Source organism: Colius striatus, chromosome 2 (genome assembly GCF_028858725.1).
Source record: "Colius striatus isolate bColStr4 chromosome 2, bColStr4.1.hap1, whole genome shotgun sequence".
NCBI lineage: Eukaryota > Metazoa > Chordata > Aves > Coliiformes > Coliidae > Colius > Colius striatus.
The window spans coordinates 89,473-107,470 of NC_084760.1; the positions used below are offsets into that span (position 1 = coordinate 89,473).

Below are 17,998 nucleotides of genomic sequence, written 5' to 3' on the forward strand. Positions count from 1 at the left end.
GGGATGGAATGGGACCCCAGGGGTGGGATGGGAGGGGACCCGAGGGGTGGGATGGGATGGGACCCCAGGGGTGGGATGAGTCTTCAGGGATGGGATGGGAAGGGACCCCAGGGGTGGGATGGGAACCCAGGGGTGGGACCTCAGGAGTGGGATGGGATAGGACTGGGATGGGAATCCAGGAGTGGGGTGGGACTGGCTGGGACCCCAGGGTTGGGATGGGTCCCCAGGGGTGGGATGGGACCCCAGGGGTGGGATGGGACCTCAGGGGTGGGATGGGACCCTGAGGTTGGGATGGGACCCCAGGGATGGGACTTCACGGGTGGGATGGGACTCCAGGGGTTGGGATGGGACCCCAGGGGTGAGATGGGATGGGACCCCAGGGGTGGGATGGGATGGGACCCCAGGGGTGGGATGGGATGGGACCCCAGGGGTGGGATGGGAGGAGACCCTAGGGGTGGGATGGGATGGATGGGATGGGATCCCACGGGTGGGATGGGACCTCAAGGATGGGATGAGACCCCAAGGGTGGGATGGGATGGGAGTGGCTGGGACCCCAGGGGTGGGATGGAATGGGACCCCAGGGGTGGGATGGGATGGGACCCCAGGGGTGGGATGGGATGGGACCCCAGGGGTGGGATGGGATGGGATGGGACCCCAGGGGTGGGATGGGGCCCCAGGGGTGGGATGGGATGGGATGGGGCCCCAGGGTGGGATGGGATGGGATGGGGTCCCAGGGGTGGGATGGGATGGGACTGGTTGGGACCCCAGGGGTGGGATGGGATGGGACCCCAGGGGTGGGATGAGTCTCCAGGGGTGGGATGGGATGGGACCCCAGGTGTGGGGTGGGTCCCCAGGTGTGGGGTGGGATGGAACCCCAGGGGTGGGGAGGGACTGGATGGGACCCCAGGGGTCAGATGGGACCCCAGGGGTGGGACCTCAGGGGTCGGATGGTATAGGACTGGGATGGGACTCCAGGGGTGGGATGAGACTGGGAAGGGACCCCAGGGGTGGAACCCCAGGAGTGGGATGGGACCCTGAGGTTGGCATGGGACCCCAGGGATGGGACTTCAGGGGTGGGATGGGATGGGACCCCAGGGATGGGATGGGATGGGACTGGGATGGGACCTCAGGGATGGGATGGGACCCCAGGGGTGGGATGGGACCCCAGGGGTGGGATATCAGGGATGGGATGGGATCCTGGGACTGGGATGGGACCCTGGGGATAGGACCCTGGGGCTGGGATGGGACCCTGAGGTTGGGATGGGACTTCTGGTACCAGGGCTGTGAGCTCCCAGTGCCCTCCCAGTCCCATTCTGAGACCCCCAGTGCTTTACTGGTCCTACTAAGACCTCCAAAACATACCCAAGAACTGGGTTGAGACCCTCCAAAAGCCATAGGAAGTGGGACTGAGTCCCCTCAAATCCATTAGGAGTGGGGTGAAGGCCCCAAAACCCATCAGGAGCAGGGGCTAAGCCCCCCCAAACCCATCAGGAGTGGGGATGACTCTCCTCCCAAATCTATAGGGAGGCAGGTTGGGTCCCCCAAACCTATCAGGAGAGGGGGTCTAAGCCCCCCCATACCCATGGGAAACTAGACTGAGTCCCCTAAAACCCATCAGGAGTGGGGCTGAGCCCATACCCCAAACCCATAGGGAGCAAGACTGGGCCCCCAAACCTATCAGGAAAAGGGATTGAGCCCCCCAAAACCCATCAGGAGCAGGACTGGGCCCCCCAAACCCATGGTGGGAGTGGGACTGGACCCCCCCACTCCGCTATGCCAACCTCCCCCCTTCTCCCCCCTCCCAGGGCAGGTCCAGAGCCGTCAGTGCATTGAGGCCGTCATCAAATTCGCCTTCGAGGAGAGGCTCTTCCTCATGGCTGACGAGGTGAGTGGGACCCTCAGACTCGGGGGGTATGTGAGGTGGACCCCAACATCTAGGTAACCCCACCAGTTTCCCCCCTCCTCCAGGTGTACCAGGACAACGTGTATGCTGAGGGTTCGGCCTTCCACTCCTTCAGGAAGGTGCTGACAGAGATGGGGCCGCCCTACCTGGACTCGGTGGAACTCACCTCCTTCCACTCCATCTCCAAAGGCTTCACGGGCGAGTCAGTGACCTCCCACGGCCACCCCCACCCCGAGGTGGCCACCACAGGTCCTGGGGAGCCACAGAGTGGGGATGAGGATGGTGGAACCCCATGGGCCTCAAGGGTGGTGATGGAAAGAGGCTGGAGGTCCCGTGGGGTTGGGATGGTGATGCCATGGTCCTGTGGAGCCCACGGGGTGGGGATGGTGATGCCATGGTTCTGTGGAGCCCACGGGGTGGGGATGGTGATGCCATGGTCCTCTGGAGCCTATGGGATGGGGATGGTGATGCACAAAAAGGCCCCGTGGAGATGTTTATTAGGGTGGTTCTGACGACAGGGAGCCTCCAGGGGCATCTGATGTCAGCGGGTCCTGGTGCCAGGGGGGAAACTCCTCACCTTGTCCCCCTTAAAAGCCCCTCATGGCTCGGGGTGGACAGTGTAGACCTCGACCTCACAGAGAGTGAACTGCTCCTCCCGGCCCAGGATGGTGACGGTGACGTAGCGGCCGCGGAGGCCGTGGCAGCAGATGGTGCTGAGCGACCCAGGACTGGCATCTGTGATGATGCCACAGCTGCAGGGAGCAAACCACAGAATCATTTGGGTTAGAAAAGCCCTTTGAGCTGCAGGAGCCCAGCCCTGAGCCCTCACCCTGCCACAGCCACCACTGACCCACAGCCCTCAGCACCTCAGCTCCAGGACTTTGGGGTCCCTCCAGGGCTGGGCACTCCCCCAGCTCCCTGGGCAGCCTGGCACAGCGGCTGACACCCCTCTCAGGGAAACAGTTCTGCCTCAGCTCCAGCCTCAACCTCCCCTGGGGCACCCTGAGCCCCTTTCCTCTTGGCCCGTCACTCACTAGCTGGGAGCAGAGACCGACCTCCAGCTCGCTGCAGCCTCCTGGCAGAGATTTCACCACCAAAACCCCAATATTCTATCTTTTTGTCCAAACACCACCACAAAAACACTACTTTTTTTTCCCCTCAAATCACCTCCCCAATTTTCCCCTCAGAACTCCACCAAAATCCCACTTTTTCCCCCTTAAAACTCCACAAAACCCCAACATTTCCCTTCAAAACTCACAAAAAGCTCACTTTTCCCCTCAAAACTACACCAAAGCCCAACTTTTTTGTCAGAAGCCCACCAAAGCACCACTTTTCCCCTCAACACTCCACAAAAACCCATCTTCCCCTCAGAACCCCATCAAAAACCCACCTTTGCCCTCAAATATCCACCAACCCCCCACTTTTTCACTCCAAACTCCACTAAAACCACACTTGTCATCTGAAAACACCAACAAAACTCCACTTTTCCCCTCAAAGCTCCCCCAAAATCCCACTGGTGCCTCAGAACCCCACCAATCTGCATCTTTTCCAACTCAGCAGAACTCCAACGCCCCTCTTTTCTCCTTAAAACTCTACAAAAAACCCTTTTTCTCCTCAGAATCCCACAAAAAACCCACTTTTGCCCTCAAAAACCCACCAAATCTCCACTTTTTCACTCCAAGGTCCACTAAAACCACACTTTTCCCCTCAACACTCCACCAAATCCCCACTTTTCTTCTCAAACCTCCACTTTTCCACTTAAAACTCCACCAAAAAATCCATTTTCCGCCTCAGAATCCCATCAAAAATCCACTTTCGCCCTCAAAAACCCATTGAACCTCCAATTTTCACTCCAAGCTCCACCAAAACCCCACTTTTTCCCTCAACACTCCACCAAAACTTCACTTTCCCCCTCAAAGCTCCTCCTAATTCCCACTTGTTCCTCAGAAGTCCACAAATCCCCCACTTTTGCCCTCAAAACTCTGCCAAAACCCAGTTTTCCTCTCAAGACTACACCACAATCCCACTTTCTCCCCACAACACCATCAAAACCCAATTCTTTCCTCTCAGAATCTCACCAAAACCCCACTTTTGCCCTCAACACTCCACCAGAACCTTACTTTTCCCCTTAAAACCCCACAAAAACTCATTTTCACCTCAGATCCACACCAAAAACCTACTTTTACTCTCAAAAATTCATCAAATCCCCACTTTTTCACTTCAAACTCCACTAAAACCCCTTTTCTTCTCAACACTCCACAAAACCCCCACTTTCGCCCTCAACACTCCACAAAACCCCCACTTTTTCACTCCAAACTCCAGTAAAACCCACTGTTCTTCTCAACACTCCACAAAAAACCCCACTTTTCATCTGAAAACTCCACCAAAACTCCACTTTTCCCCTCAGAACCCCATCAAAAACCCAATTTCGCCCTCAAAACCCCACCGAACCTCCACTTTTCCACTCCAGACTCCACCAAAACTCCACTTTTCATCTGAAAACTCCACCAAAACTTCATTTATCCCCTCAAAGCTCCTCCAAATTCCCACTTGTTCCTCAGAAGTCCACAAACCCTCCACTTTTGCCCTCAAAACTCTGCCAAAACCCATTTTTCCCCTCAGAACCACACCAAAAACTTACCTTTAGACTCAAAAATCCACCAAATCGCCACTTTTTCACACCAAACTCCACTAAAACCCCTTTTCTTCTCAACACTCCACAAAACCCCCACTTTTCCCCTCAAAGCTCCTCCAAACCCCCACTTGTTCCTCAAAAGTCCACCAAACCCCTACTTTTTCCCTCAACACTCCACCAAAATGCCAGTTTTCCCCCTCCAAGCTCCTCCAAATTCCCACTTGTTCCTCAGAAGTCCACAAATCCCCCACTTTTCCTCTCAAAACTCCACCAAAACTCCACTTTTCCCCTCAGAACCCCATCAAAAACCCACTTTCACCCTCAAAACCCCACCGAACCTCCACTTTTCTACTCCAGACTCCACCAAGCCCGCACTTTTCCCCTCAGAACCCCACAAATCTCCACTTTTCCCCCTCAGCAGACCACCAACCCCACTCTTTTCTCCTTAAAGCTCTACAAAAACCTTTATTCCCCTCAGAACCCCACAATAAAACACTTTTCCCCTCAAAACCCCACCAAACCCCCACTTTTCCCCTCAAAACTCCAGTAAAACCCACTGTTGCCCTCAAAACTCTGCCAAAACCCATTTTTCCCCTCAGAACCGCACCAAAAACTTACCTTTACCCTCAAAAATCCTCCAAATCGCCACTTTTTCACTCACAACTCCACTAAAACCCCTTTTCTTCTCAACACTCCACAAAACCCCCACTTTTCCCCTCAGAGCTCCACTCAAATCCCACTTGTATCTCAGAAATCCACCAAAAGCCCACTTTTCACCTCCAAGCTCCTCCCAATTCCCACTTGTTCCTCAGAAATTCACAAACTCCCCTCTTTTCCTCTCAAAACTCCACTTTTCCCCTCAGAAACCCATCAAAAACCCACTTTCGCCCTCAAAACCCCGCCGAACCTCCACTTTTCCACTCCAGACTCCACCAAGCCCGCACTTTTCCCCTCAGAACCCCACCAATCTCCACTGTTCCCCCTCACCAGACAACCAACCCCACTCTTTTCTCCTTAAAACTCCACCAAAACCCATTTTTCCCCTCAGAACCACACCAAAAACCTACTTTTACCCTCAAAAATCCACCAAATCGCCACTTCTTCACTCCAAACTCCACTAAAACCCCTTTTCCCCTCAACACTCCACCAAAACCCCACTTTTTCATTCCACACTCCAGTAAAACCCACTGTTCTTCTCAACACTCCACAAAAAAAACCCACTTTTCATCTGAAAACTCCACCAAAACTCCACTTTTCCCCTCAGAACCCCATCAAAAACCCACTTTCACCCTCAAAACCCCACCGAACCTCCACTTTTCTACTCCAGACTCCACCAAGCCCGCACTTTTCCCCTCAGAACCCCACAAATCTCCACTTTTCCCCCTCAGCACACAACCAACCCCACTCTTTTCTCCTTAAAGCTCTACAAAAACCTTTATTCCCCTCAGAACCCCACAATAAAACACTTTTCCCCTCAAAACCCCACCAAACCCCCACTTTTCCCCTCAGAACCCCACAAATCTCCACTTTTCCCCCTCAGCAGACCACCAACCCCACTCTTTTCTCCTTAAAGTCCACCAAACCCCGACTTTTCCCCTCAACACTCCACCAAAACCCCACTTTTCCCCTCCAAGCTCCTCCCAATTCCCACTTGTTCCTCAGAAATTCACAAAACCCCTCACTTTTCCTCTCAAAACTCCACCTTTCCCCTCAGAACCCCATTAAAAACCCACTTTGCCCCGCCGCCCCTCCCCATCCCCGCCCCCCGCAGCGGGCACCTGGCCGGGCTTCCTCCGCTGCTCCCGGAGAAAAGCCGCTTCCCAGCTCTTCAGCAGGGCCTTGACCTCCCGCTGCCGCTCCATGGCGTGCGGAGCGGGGCCGTTCCCCGGCCCGGGGGGATCCGAGACCTCCCGGAGCCGCGCAGGGACCGCAGCGTCTGGGGCTCAGATCGAACTTCCCGCTGCCGCCGCCCTTCAGCCAATAAGAAGGGAGGAAGCGATGACAGACACGGCGGCAGCCAATGGGCGGGCGAGGATGGCAGGCGGCACCTAGTAACGACGCCGGGCCCGCCTTCCGTGGTGAAACTCTCGCTCTGATTGGCGGAGGGGCGGTGCCGGGGTGCAGTGCCAATGCCTGGAAGCGCGGCCGTGAGGGGCCCGGCGGGAGCGGGGCGGCGGGCGGGAGGTGAGCTGAGGGGTCCCCGGGGACTGGGGGCCGTGAGGGCAGCAGAGGGGTCCCCGGGGATTGGGGGGGGGGGTGAGGGCAGCTGAGGGGTCCCCGGGGATTGGGGGGGGGGGGGTGAGGGCAGCTGAGGGGTCCCCGGGGATTGGGGGGGGGTGAGGGCAGCTGAGGGGTCCCCGGGGATTGGGGGGGGGTGAGGGCAGCTGAGGGGAACCCCGGGGATTGGGGGCGTGAGGGCAGCTGAGGGGTCCCCGGGGATTGGGGGGGGTGAGGGCAGCTGAGGGGAACCCCGGGGACTGGGGGGCGTGAGGGCAGCTGAGGGGAACCCCGGGGATTGGGGGGGGTGAGGGCAGCTGAGGGGAACCCCGGGGATTGGGGGGGGTGAGGGCAGCTGAGGGGGACCCCGGGGATTGGGGGGGGTGAGGGCAGCTGAAGGGGACCCCGGGGATTGGGGGGGGTGAGGGCAGCTGAAGGGGACCCCGGGGATTGGGGGGGGTGAGGGCAGCTGAGGGGGGCCTCGGGGATTGGGGGGCGTGTGGGCAGCTGAAGGGGACCCCGGAGATTGGGGGGGCGTGAGGGCAGCCAAAACTCCACTTTTCATCTGAAATCTCCACCAAAACTGCATTTTTCATCTTAAAACCCCACCAAAACCCCACTTTTCCCCTTAAAACTCCACAAAAACTCATTTTCCTTTCAGTGGACCACCAAACCCTCTCTTTTTCCCTCAGAACCACAAGACACCCCGCTTTTGCCCCAAATATCCACCAAACCCACACCTTACCACTCCAAAGTCCACAAAATCCCACATTTGCCCTTAAAAATACACCAAACCCACACTTTTAATCTAAAAACCCCACCAAAACTCCACTTTTCCCCTCAAAGCTCCTCCAAAATCCCACTTGTTCCTCTTAAGTCCACCAAATCCCCACTTTTCTTCTCAAACCTCCACTTTTCCACTTAAAACTCCACCAAAAAATCCATTTTCCGCCTCAGAATCCCATCAAAAATCCACTTTCGCCCTCAAAAACCCATTGAACCTCCAATTTTCACTCCAAGCTCCACCAAAACCCCACTTTTCCCCTCAACACTCCACCAAAACTTCACTTTCCCCCTCAAAGCTCCTCCTAATTCCCACTTGTTCCTCAGAAGTCCACAAATCCCCCACTTTTGCCCTCAAAACTCTGCCAAAACCCAGTTTTCCTCTCAAGACTACACCACAATCCCACTTTCTCCCCACAACACCATCAAAACCCAATTCTTTCCTCTCAGAATCTCACCAAAACCCCACTTTTGCCCTCAACACTCCACCAGAACCTTACTTTTCCCCTTAAAACCCCACAAAAACTCATTTTCACCTCAGATCCACACCAAAAACCTACTTTTACTCTCAAAAATTCATCAAATCCCCACTTTTTCACTTCAAACTCCACTAAAACCCCTTTTCTTCTCAACACTCCACAAAACCCCCACTTTCGCCCTCAACACTCCACAAAACCCCCACTTTTTCACTCCAAACTCCAGTAAAACCCACTGTTCTTCTCAACACTCCACAAAAAACCCCACTTTTCATCTGAAAACTCCACCAAAACTCCACTTTTCCCCTCAGAACCCCATCAAAAACCCAATTTCGCCCTCAAAACCCCACCGAACCTCCACTTTTCCACTCCAGACTCCACCAAGCCTGCACTTTTCCCCTCAGAACCCCACCAATCTCCACTGTTCCCCCTCAGCAGACCACCAATCCCGCTCTTTTCTCCTTAAAACTCTACAAAAAACCCATTTTCCCCTCAGAACCCCACCAAAACCCCACTTTTACCCTCAAAAAGCCACCAACCCCCCACTTTTTCACTCCAAGCTCTACCAAAACCCCACTTTTTCCCTCAACACTCCACCAAAACTCCACTTTTCATCTGAAAACTCCACCAAAACTTCATTTATCCCCTCAAAGCTCCTCCAAATTCCCACTTGTTCCTCAGAAGTCCACAAACCCTCCACTTTTGCCCTCAAAACTCTGCCAAAACCCATTTTTCCCCTCAGAACCACATCAAAAACTTACTTTTACCCTCAAAAATCCTCCAAATCGCCACTTTTTCACTCACAACTCCACTAAAACCCCTTTTCTTCTCAACACTCCACAAAACCCCCACTTTTCCCCTCAGAGCTCCACTCAAATCCCACTTGTATCTCAGAAATCCACCAAAAGCCCACTTTTCACCTCCAAGCTCCTCCCAATTCCCACTTGTTCCTCAGAAATTCACAAACTCCCCTCTTTTCCTCTCAAAACTCCACTTTTTCCCTCAGAACCCCATCAAAAACCCACTTTCGCCCTCAAAACCCCACCGAACCTCCACTTTTCCACTCCAGACTCCACCAAGCCCGCACTTTTCCCCTCAGAACCCCACAAATCTCCACTTTTCCCCCTCAGCACACAACCAACCCCACTCTTTTCTCCTTAAAGCTCTACAAAAACCTTTATTCCCCTCAGAACCCCACAAAAAAACACTTTTCCCCTCAGAACCCCACCAAACCCCCACTTTTCCCCTCAGAACCCCACAAATCTCCACTTTTCCCCCTCAGCAGACCACCAACCCCACTCTTTTCTCCTTAAAGTCCACCAAACCCCTACTTTTCCCCTCAACACTCCACCAAAACCCCACTTTTCCCCTCCAAGCTCCTCCCAATTCCACTTGTTCCTCAGAAATTCACAAAACCCCTCACTTTTCCTCTCAAAACTCCACCTTTCCCCTCAGAACCCCATTAAAAACCCACTTTGCCCCGCCGCCCCTCCCCATCCCCGCCCCCCGCAGCGGGCACCTGGCCGCGCTTCCTCCGCTGCTCCCGGAGAAAAGCCGCTTCCCAGCTCTTCAGCAGGGCCTTGACCTCCCGCTGCCGCTCCATGGCGTGCGGAGCGGGGCCGTTCCCCGGCCCGGGGGGATCCGAGACCTCCCGGAGCCGCGCAGGGACCGCAGCGTCTGGGGCTCAGATCGAACTTCCCGCTGCCGCCGCCCTTCAGCCAATAAGAAGGGAGGAAGCGATGACAGACACGGCGGCAGCCAATGGGCGGGCGAGGATGGCAGGCGGCACCTAGTAACGACGCCGGGCCCGCCTTCCGTGGTGAAACTCTCGCTCTGATTGGCGGAGGGGCGGTGCCGGGGTGCAGTGCCAATGCCTGGAAGCGCGGCCGTGAGGGGCCCGGCGGGAGCGGGGCGGCGGGCGGGAGGTGAGCTGAGGGGTCCCCGGGGACTGGGGGCCGTGAGGGCAGCAGAGGGGTCCCCGGGGATTGGGGGGGGGGGGATGAGGGCAGCTGAGGGGTCCCCGGGGACTGGGGGGCGTGAGGGCAGCTGAGGGGTCCGCGGGGACTGGGGGCGTGAGGGCAGCTGAGGGGAATCCCGGGGATTGGGGGTGTGAGGGCAGCTGAGGGGTCCGCGGGGACAGGGGGTGTGAGGGCAGCTGAGGGGTGCCCGGGGATTGGGGGGGGGGGGGTGAGGGCAGCTGAGGGGTCCCCGGGGATTGGGGGGGGGGGGGGTGAGGGCAGCTGAGGGGTCCCCGGGGATTGGGGGGGGGGGGTGAGGGCAGCTGAGGGGTCCCCGGGGATTGGGGGAGTGTGAGGGCAGCTGAGGGGGGCCTCAGGGATTGGGGGCCGTGAAGGCAGCTGAAGGGGACCCCGGAGATTGAGGGGGCGTGAGGGCAGCCGAGGGGTCCCCGAAGATTGGGGGGGCGTGAGGGCAGCTTAAGGGGGCCTCGGGGATTGGGGGGGCATGAGGGCAGCTGAGGGGGACCCCGGGGATTGGGGGGGCGTGAGGGTAGCTGAGGGGTTCCCAGGGATTGGGTGCGGGTGAGGGCAGCTGAGGGGGGCCTCGGGGATTGGGGGGGGTGAGGGCAGCTGAGGGGTCCCTGGGGATTGGGGAGGCGTGAGGGCAGCTGAGGGAGACCCCGGGGATTAGGGGGTTGAGGACAGATGAAGGGGACCCCGGGGATTGGGGGGGGTGAGGGCAGCAGAAGGGGACCTCGGGGATTGGGGGGCATGATGGCAGCTGAGGGAGACCCCGGGGATTAGGGGGTTGAGGACAGATGAAGGGGACCCCGGGGATTGGGGGGGGTGAGGGCAGCTGAAGGGGACCCCGGGGATTGGGGGGGGTGAGGGCAGCTGAAGGGGACCCCGGGGATCGAGGGGGGGTGAGGGCAGCTGAGGGCGGTCGAGGGGTGTGAGGGCAGCACAGGGGGGCCCAGGGAGGGAAGGGGGGTGTCGGAGATCCTGCTGTAGGCTTCCTTTATGGGGTGCTGGGGGTACCCCTCATTAAGAGGGGTGGGTCATGGGTCCTGCCCTGGAGTTCCCTATTGATGGGGAGCTGGGTTAGGAGTGCTATAGGGTGCCCTATTAATGGGGGATAGGATTAGGAGTGCTATGGGAGGTCCTATTGAGAGAGGGCTGGGTTAGGGGTACCCTATTGATGAGGTGCAGATCTAGGGGTGCTGTGGGGTGCCCTATTGATGGGGGGCTGGATTAGAGGTGCTATAGGATGCCCTATAGATAGAGGGCTGGGTTAGGGGTGCTCTAAGATGCCCTATTGATGGGGGCTGGGTTAGGGGTGCTCTAAGATGCCCTATTGATGGGGGCTGGGTTAGAGGTGCTCTAAGATGCCCTATTGATGGGGGCTGGGTTAGGGGTGCTATAGGATGCCCTATTGATGGGGGCTGGCTTAGGGGTGCTATAGGATGCCCTATTGATGGGGGCTGGCTTAGGGGTGCTATAGGATGCCCTATTGATGGGGGCTGGGTTAGGGGTGCCCTATTGCTACGCGCCTATTGCTGCGCGCCGCCCTCCGCTCGCCCTGCGCCCCCCTGCGCCTGCTCTGCCGCGACTTCCACGCCGAGGAGCTCTCCGTCTCCACCGTCGTCTGCCTGCTGGACTCCCTGGAGCCTGCCGCCGTCCGCAGAGTTGTTTTACGCTTCAACAACCTGGGGCTGGCGGGGCTGTGCGCAGTGCTGCCTCACCTCAGCCGCTTCCCCGCGCTGCGCAGCCTCAAGCTGCCCTACAGCAACGTGGACGTGCGCCGCACGGCCCCCGGGCACGGACGCCGGCATCCGCTGCTTGGCCGCTCACCTCCGGGCCCTGCCTGCCCTCAAGGAACTCGATTTGTACTCCTCCAGGCTTTCTGGGAGACTCAGGCAGCTCCTGGGGTAAGCTGCCCGCTGGGGGAGGGACCCCAAAACCTTCACACGCTGCAGCGGGAGGGAATGTGTGTGTGTGGGGGGGGGTGGCATTGGGGCATCACCCACACCCTGTGGGGGCAGATTTAAGAGGGGCTGGAGTCCAACAGTAGCTCTGCACTACCTCAGGGGGTGGTCTCAGGGGGTTTTGAGGAGAGGGTTTGGAAGGTTGGGCATTTGCCCTGTGAGCAAAGATTTAAGAGGGGATGGAGTCCCACAGTAGCTCTGCACTACCTCAGGGGGTGGTCTCAGGGGGTTTTGGGGAGAGGGTTTGGAAGGTTTGGCATTTGCCCTGTGAGCAAAGATTTAAGAGGGGATGGAGTCCCACAGCAGCTCTGCCTCGGCTCAGGGGGCTGGTCTCAGGGGGTTTTGGGGGGAAGGTTTGGCATTTGCCCCGTGGGCAAAGATTTAAGAGGAGATGGGAGTCCCACAGCAGCTGTGCCTCACCTCAGGGGGCTGGTCTCAGGGGGTTTTGGGGGGAAGGTTTGGCATTTGCCCCGTGGGCAAAGATTTAAGAGGAGATGGGAGTCCCACAGCAGCTCTGCCTCGGCTCAGGGGAGGCATAAAAGAGGGGTTTGGGGTGCCTGAAGATGTTTTGGGCAGCCTCAGGGTGTTTTGGGGTTGGGGTTTGGCATTGGGGAACTGTCTACACCCTGTGGGCAAAGATTTAAGAGGGGATGGAGTCCCACAGCAGCTCTGCCTTGGCTCAGGGGGTTTTAGGGGAGTTGCCCAGTTTGGCACTGTGCAACTGTCTACACTTAGGAGGAGATGGAGTCCCAGAGCAGCTCTGCCTCAGCTCAGGGGTCTGGTCTCAGGAGGTTTGGGGATACCTCACGGGGGTTGGGGGAGACTTTGGGGGAGCTGAGGGATTTTGGGGGATCCTGGGGGTGGAATTTGGGCAGCCTCAGGGTTTTAGGGGTCTGTGGCTGGTTTGGGGAGGGCCTCAGGGGATTTGGAGGTGGGGGAGCCTCGTGGTGGTTTGGGGGTGCTTTGGGGGTTCCCCACTCACTCTGCCACCCCACCCTGTCCTCCCAGCGAGCTGCAGACTCCCCTGGAGAGTCTGGCGCTGGCCTTCTGCTGCCTGCTCCCCTCCGACCTCATCTTCCTGTCCTCGAGCCTCCACGCGCCCTCCCTGCTCCAACTGGACCTGAGCGGCCACAACCTCACGTCCCCCAGCCTCCTGCAACCCTTGCGGACGCTGCTGGAAGCCGCTTCGTGCTCGCTGCTGCAGCTGGAGCTGCTGGAGTGTCAGCTGGGGGACGCGGAGCTGGAGCTGCTGCTGCCGGCGCTGCGCCGCTGCCGCCGCCTGCGCTGCCTCGGTCTCCTCGGCACCCCCCTGAGCGCGGCGGCGCTGGGCGGCCTGGCCTGGCCCGGCACTGCGCGGCCCTGCCCGACCTGCGCCTCGTGGGCTACTCGCAGCCGCCGCGGGGCTCCGGCCACCACACCCCCACGCAGGGGGAGGAGGGTTTCCCGGCGGAGCTGTGCTGGCTGCTGGCGAGCGCGGGTAGAGCAGACGCCGTGTGGGCGACCAGCCTCCAGCGCTACGGAGCCATCGACTACTTCAGCTTGTAGCATCCCCGCCCCCCCCCCCCCCCCCCAGGGAAGCTTCACCTCGGGGCGCTGTGCCGGGCTCTGGGCTGTGCCACTCGGTTATGGTGAGTTCATTAAAGCCAACCCCACCTTGCCTGATTAACCCAAGTCCTCCTGGGATGCTTGGCAGGAGGAAGTGGCAGAGCTCAGCGGAGGGGATGGAGCTCTTCTGCTTTTAATGGACCAAGGAGAGAGCTGGCTGCTGTTCTGGCACACAGGGCACTGACCAGAGAATCATTACAGATGGAAAAGCCCTTTGAGCTGCTGGAGTCCAACCCTGACCCCACAGTGCCACAGGCACCACTGAGCCACGGCCCTCAAGCACCTCAGCCCCACGGTTCTGGGACCCCTCCAGGGCTGGGCACTCCCCCAGCTCCCTGGGCAGCCTGGCACAGGGGCTGACACCCCTCTCAGGGAAACAGTTCTGCCTCAGCTCCAGCCTCAACCTCCCCTGGGGCACCCTGAGCCCCTTTCCTCTTGGCCTGTAGCTTTTAACTTGGCAGCAGAGACCGACCCTCTCAGCCACAGCCAGGGAGTCAGAGTGATCAGGTCTCCTCTGAGCCTCCTTCTCTGCAGACTGAACCTTTGCCTCAGGTACCCTCATTTAGCCCAGAGCTTCCCAGTGCATCTTCTCCTCTCCCTGCAGCCCCTCAGTGTCCCTGTGGCAGTGAGTGAGGGGGCCCAGCACTGAGCACAGCCCTAGAGCTGCAGCCCCTCAGTGTCCCTGTGGCAGTGAGTGAGGGGCCCAGCACTGAGCACAGCCCTGGAGCTACAGCCTCCCCAGGGCCCAGCACAGGGGACAATCCCTGCCCTGGGGCTGCTGCCACCCCACTGCTCAGCCCAGCCAGGCTGCCACTGGCCTTCTTGCCCCCTTGGGCACGCTGCTGGCTCCTTGCCCTCGGGCAACCTCAGCCCATGGCCACATCCCTCTGAAGAACTTCCCTTCCCTCTACACACCAGCCAACATCACCACAGTGGCACCCACAGTGTGGCAGCAACACTGTCACCGTGGCAGCACCCGTGGGGACACCCACACTGTGGCAGTAGCACCGTGTCACCCACCACAGCTGCACCAACCTCACCATAGCAGCACCAACCTCTCCACAGCTGCACCCACACTGCTGCAGTGGCACCCATCACCTCTAGGCTCATTTCAATTGCCAGAGACCTTTAATATCACAGTGGGGGGACCCACACACAACACCCACATCCCTGGCACCAGCAACGCTCACCTCACCACAGCATCAGCCACACGGTGTGGCTGAGCACCAGCTCTGCCTCCTCCTCCTCCTCCTCGCCCGGGGCCATGCAATGCCCCTTCCCACCCCCTCCAAGCCTCACCCCCGCCCCGCGGCCCCGCCGCTCTCCGCCTCCCCCGCCCCTTCCCCTCCCCGCAGCAGCTCCACCAGCTCCCCCGTGAGCCGATACCTCTTCCCCTCCCACCAAAAGTGAGTCGGGGGCTGCTCCGGCCCCTGCTCGTACTCCAAGCCGGACCCCCACTCCAGAGCCAGCGCCGAGCGCACCGGCCCCGCGCCCCCCGCCCGGCCCGGCGCCGGGTGGTACAAGCGCCCGTTCTCCGGCAGCATCACCAGCGCCTCGGGCCGGAACGGCACGGCCAGCCGCTCCCCGCCGCCGCAGAACGACAGCACGGCGCGGCGGGAGCAGGAGGAGGCTGAGGAGGAGGCGTCCGGGGGCAGGAGGCGGGTGAAGACGATGGGTCTGTGCTCGCAGCGCAGGAGGTTGCGCTCCGCGCCGCAGCGGGACACGAACGGGAATTCGCGCTCGTAGCGGCCGCTGCGGTTCCGCTCCAGCCGCGTGAAGAAGAACGTGAGGAAGGTCACGTCTGCCGGGATGGACCCTCATTAACCCGCGCCTCTCCTTAATTAACAGCCCCCCCTTTTAATTAAGCCGCATCGCCGCTCGTGGTTAGCCCGCTGGGAACGGCCGCTGCGGGGCTGCGAAGGGAGGGTGAGGAAGAAGAGGAGGAGGAAGGCAACGTCTGCTGGGATAAACCATCATTAACCCCTTCCCACAATTAACTCTGTGTGCTCCTAATTAACCTAACCCTCCTAATTAACCTCCAGCCCCCCCTAACTAACCCCCAGTGTCCCCATGATTAACCCCCTTGGAACAACTGCGGTTCTAAGGGAGGGTGAGGAAGAAGAAAATGAGGAGGAGGAAGGCAACGTCTGCTGGGATAAACCATCATTAACCCCTTCCCTGAATTAACTCCCTGTGCTCCTAATTAACCTCCAATCCCCCTAATTAACCTCCAACCCCCCTAACTAACCCCCAGTCCCCCCATGGTTAACCCCCTCAAAACAACCACTGCGATTCTAAGGGAGGGTGAGGAAGAAGAAGATGAGAAAGGCAACGTCTGCTGGGATAACCCCTTCCCACAATTAACCCCCAGTGCTCTTAATTAACCCCAACCCTCCTAATTTAACCTCCAACCCTCCTAATTAACCTCCAACCCTCAGTCCTCTCATGATTAAAGCTGCTCAGAACAACCACTGCTAAGGGAGTGAGGAAGAGGAAGGTGATACCTGCCAGGATGGACCCTAAGTAACTCCACTAATTAACCCCTAAACCTCCTAATTAACTCCCACCCTCCTAATTAACCCCAACCCTCCTAACTAACCCCCAATTCTCCATAATGAACCCTCCCATAGAGGCTGCCGGGGTTCAGCTCCAGGTGAGTGAGGAAGGCAACGTTAATTAACCTCACACCCTCGTTAATTAACCCTCCCCTAATTAACACCGGAGAAAGGGGGGTGTTCCTTAATGGGAAAGCGATTTGAAGGGGCTGAGGGAGGTTTGGGGGACGGGGGGGGGGGGGGGGGGGGGGGACGGGACACGGGGGGGGGGGGGGGGGGGGTGAGTAGGGATCAGTGTTACCAAGTGCCTGGGAGCAATTAAGGGCAGGAAGTGGTTAATTAAGGCGGTGATTAATATGCAAATTAGGTTGAGAGGAGGATGTTTTGGCACCTACAAAGGCAATGAAGGGGATGAGAGTATCTTCTCCCCACTCCACAGCCCCCCCAATACAGATGAGACCCCAAATAAAGATGAGTCTCTAATTAAAGACCCTAATTAAGGCTAAAACGCTACTGAATGGTGATGGGGAGGAGGGATTTTGGGGTGATTTGGTTTTTTGGAGGGGTTCTGAGGAGATTTGGGGGGGTTGGGGGGATTTTGATTGCTTTTGGAGAGAGTTGGAGGGGATTTGGGGTTTTTTGGGGGGGATTTGGGGGATTTTGGGATTTTTGGGGGATTTATTTTGGAGGGACTGGAGAGGATTTGGGGGTTTCTGGGGGGCTTTTGTGTTTTTTGGGGTGATTTGAGGGGATTTGGAGACTATGGGGATTGTTTGGGGGGATATTTGGGGGGGTTTGGGTGGATTTTGACATTTTTGGGGGGGTTGGAGAGAATTTGGAGGCTTTTTGGGGGGGATTTGGGAGGTTTTGGGATGCTCTGGGGGGATTTGAGGGGGATTGTTGGGATTTGGGGGCTTTTGAGGTCGGGGGGAGTTGGGGTTTGGTTTTTTGGGAGGATTTGGGAGGCTTATTTGTGGGGGTTTTAGGGTGGGATTTGGGTCTTTGGAAGGGGTCAGAGAGGATCTGGGGGATAATTTTGGGGGGATTTTGGTTTTTGGGGGCATTTTGAGGGGGAGGATTTGGGGGGGGTTTGGGGGGATCCCAGTACCTTTGAAACAAGTGATGAAGTTCTTCACTTTGGTGTCAGCGAGGAAAAGCTGCAGAAAAAAAGGGGAAAAGCCTCAAAATCCCAAAGCAGGTGCAAGGGCCAAATGGGATCTGGCTGGGATCCATCCAGGGGCCATCTGGGATCCATCCAGGGGTCATCCAGGCTCTGCCCTGGGTCCATTTAGAGTCTTTTTGTGGGGGTTTTGTCCAGGATCCGTTTTGTCTCTGGGCTGGGATCCATCCAGGTTGTGTCCTGGGTCCATTTAGAGCCTTTTGGGGAGGGGGGGGGTTGTCTGGGATCCATCCAGGCTCTGCCCTGGGTCCATTTAGGGCCTTTTTGGGGGGGTTTTGTCCAGGATCTGTTTTGTCTCTGGGCTGGGATCCATCCAGGTTGTGTCCTGGGTCCATTTAGGGTCTTTTTGGGGAGGTTTATCCAGGATCTGTTTTGTCTCTGGGCTGGGATCCATCCAGGCTATATTCTGGGTCTATTCAGAGCCTTTTGGGGAGGGGGAGGTTGCCCAGGATCCATTTGGGATCCATCCAGCCTCTGCTCTGGGTCCATTTAGGTCTTTTTGGGGGAGACTGTCCAGGATCCGTTTGGGATCCATCCAGCATCCATCCAGCCTCTGTCCTGGGTCCGTTGAGGTCTTTTTTTGGGGGGTTCTGCCCAGGATCCGTGAACTACAATGGATACGCAGAACAGAAATCTAAGCGGCCCGGGTTCCGTTCTTTGGGAACAGAAGGCCGGGGCTTCAGCGCCGCAGCACTTCACCC

The 17,998-nt window shown here is 58.2% G+C and overlaps 2 protein-coding genes across 2 annotated transcripts in view; one reads left to right on the forward strand and one right to left on the reverse strand.

Annotated features, from left to right (window-relative positions):
• The window catches only part of LOC133625016 (leucine-rich repeat-containing protein 14-like), a 27,666-nt gene extending 14,043 nt beyond the window's left edge, over nt 1–13,623 (forward strand). The window contains 6 exon segments of the mRNA XM_061991371.1: nt 1,806–1,885; nt 1,969–2,208; nt 11,502–11,783; nt 11,785–11,900; nt 12,966–13,284; nt 13,287–13,623. Of these exon segments, the coding sequence (XP_061847355.1) occupies nt 1,806–1,885; nt 1,969–2,208; nt 11,502–11,783; nt 11,785–11,900; nt 12,966–13,284; nt 13,287–13,502 (1,253 nt within the window). The 3' untranslated portion in view covers nt 13,503–13,623.
• Nucleotides 13,620–16,009, reverse strand: LOC133625017 (UPF0598 protein C8orf82 homolog). The gene is made up of 4 exons (XM_061991378.1): nt 15,988–16,009; nt 14,916–15,363; nt 14,618–14,688; nt 13,620–13,642 (listed from the first exon to the last, which is right to left on the reverse strand). Exons 1-4 carry the CDS (start codon nt 16,007–16,009, stop codon nt 13,620–13,622), a joined length of 564 nt encoding a protein of 187 aa, XP_061847362.1.
• Nucleotides 16,010–17,998: the final 1,989 nt, after the last annotated feature.

What these genes read in the sequence shown, in the direction of transcription:
- LOC133625017 (XM_061991378.1), bottom strand. Translation starts at nt 16,009, where the DNA reads ATGAGAGGACTGAGGGTTGGAG. An exon ending in GAGAGGACTGAGGGTTGGAG is followed by an intron (nt 15,364 to 15,987) that starts GTTAATTAGGAG and finishes CCATCCCGGCAG; the next exon opens with ACGTGACCTTCCTCACGTTC. An exon ending in GTGGGTGCAGCTGTGGAGAG is followed by an intron (nt 13,643 to 14,617) that starts GTTGGTGCTGCT and finishes CCTCCTGCCAAG; the next exon opens with CATCCCAGGAGGACTTGGGT.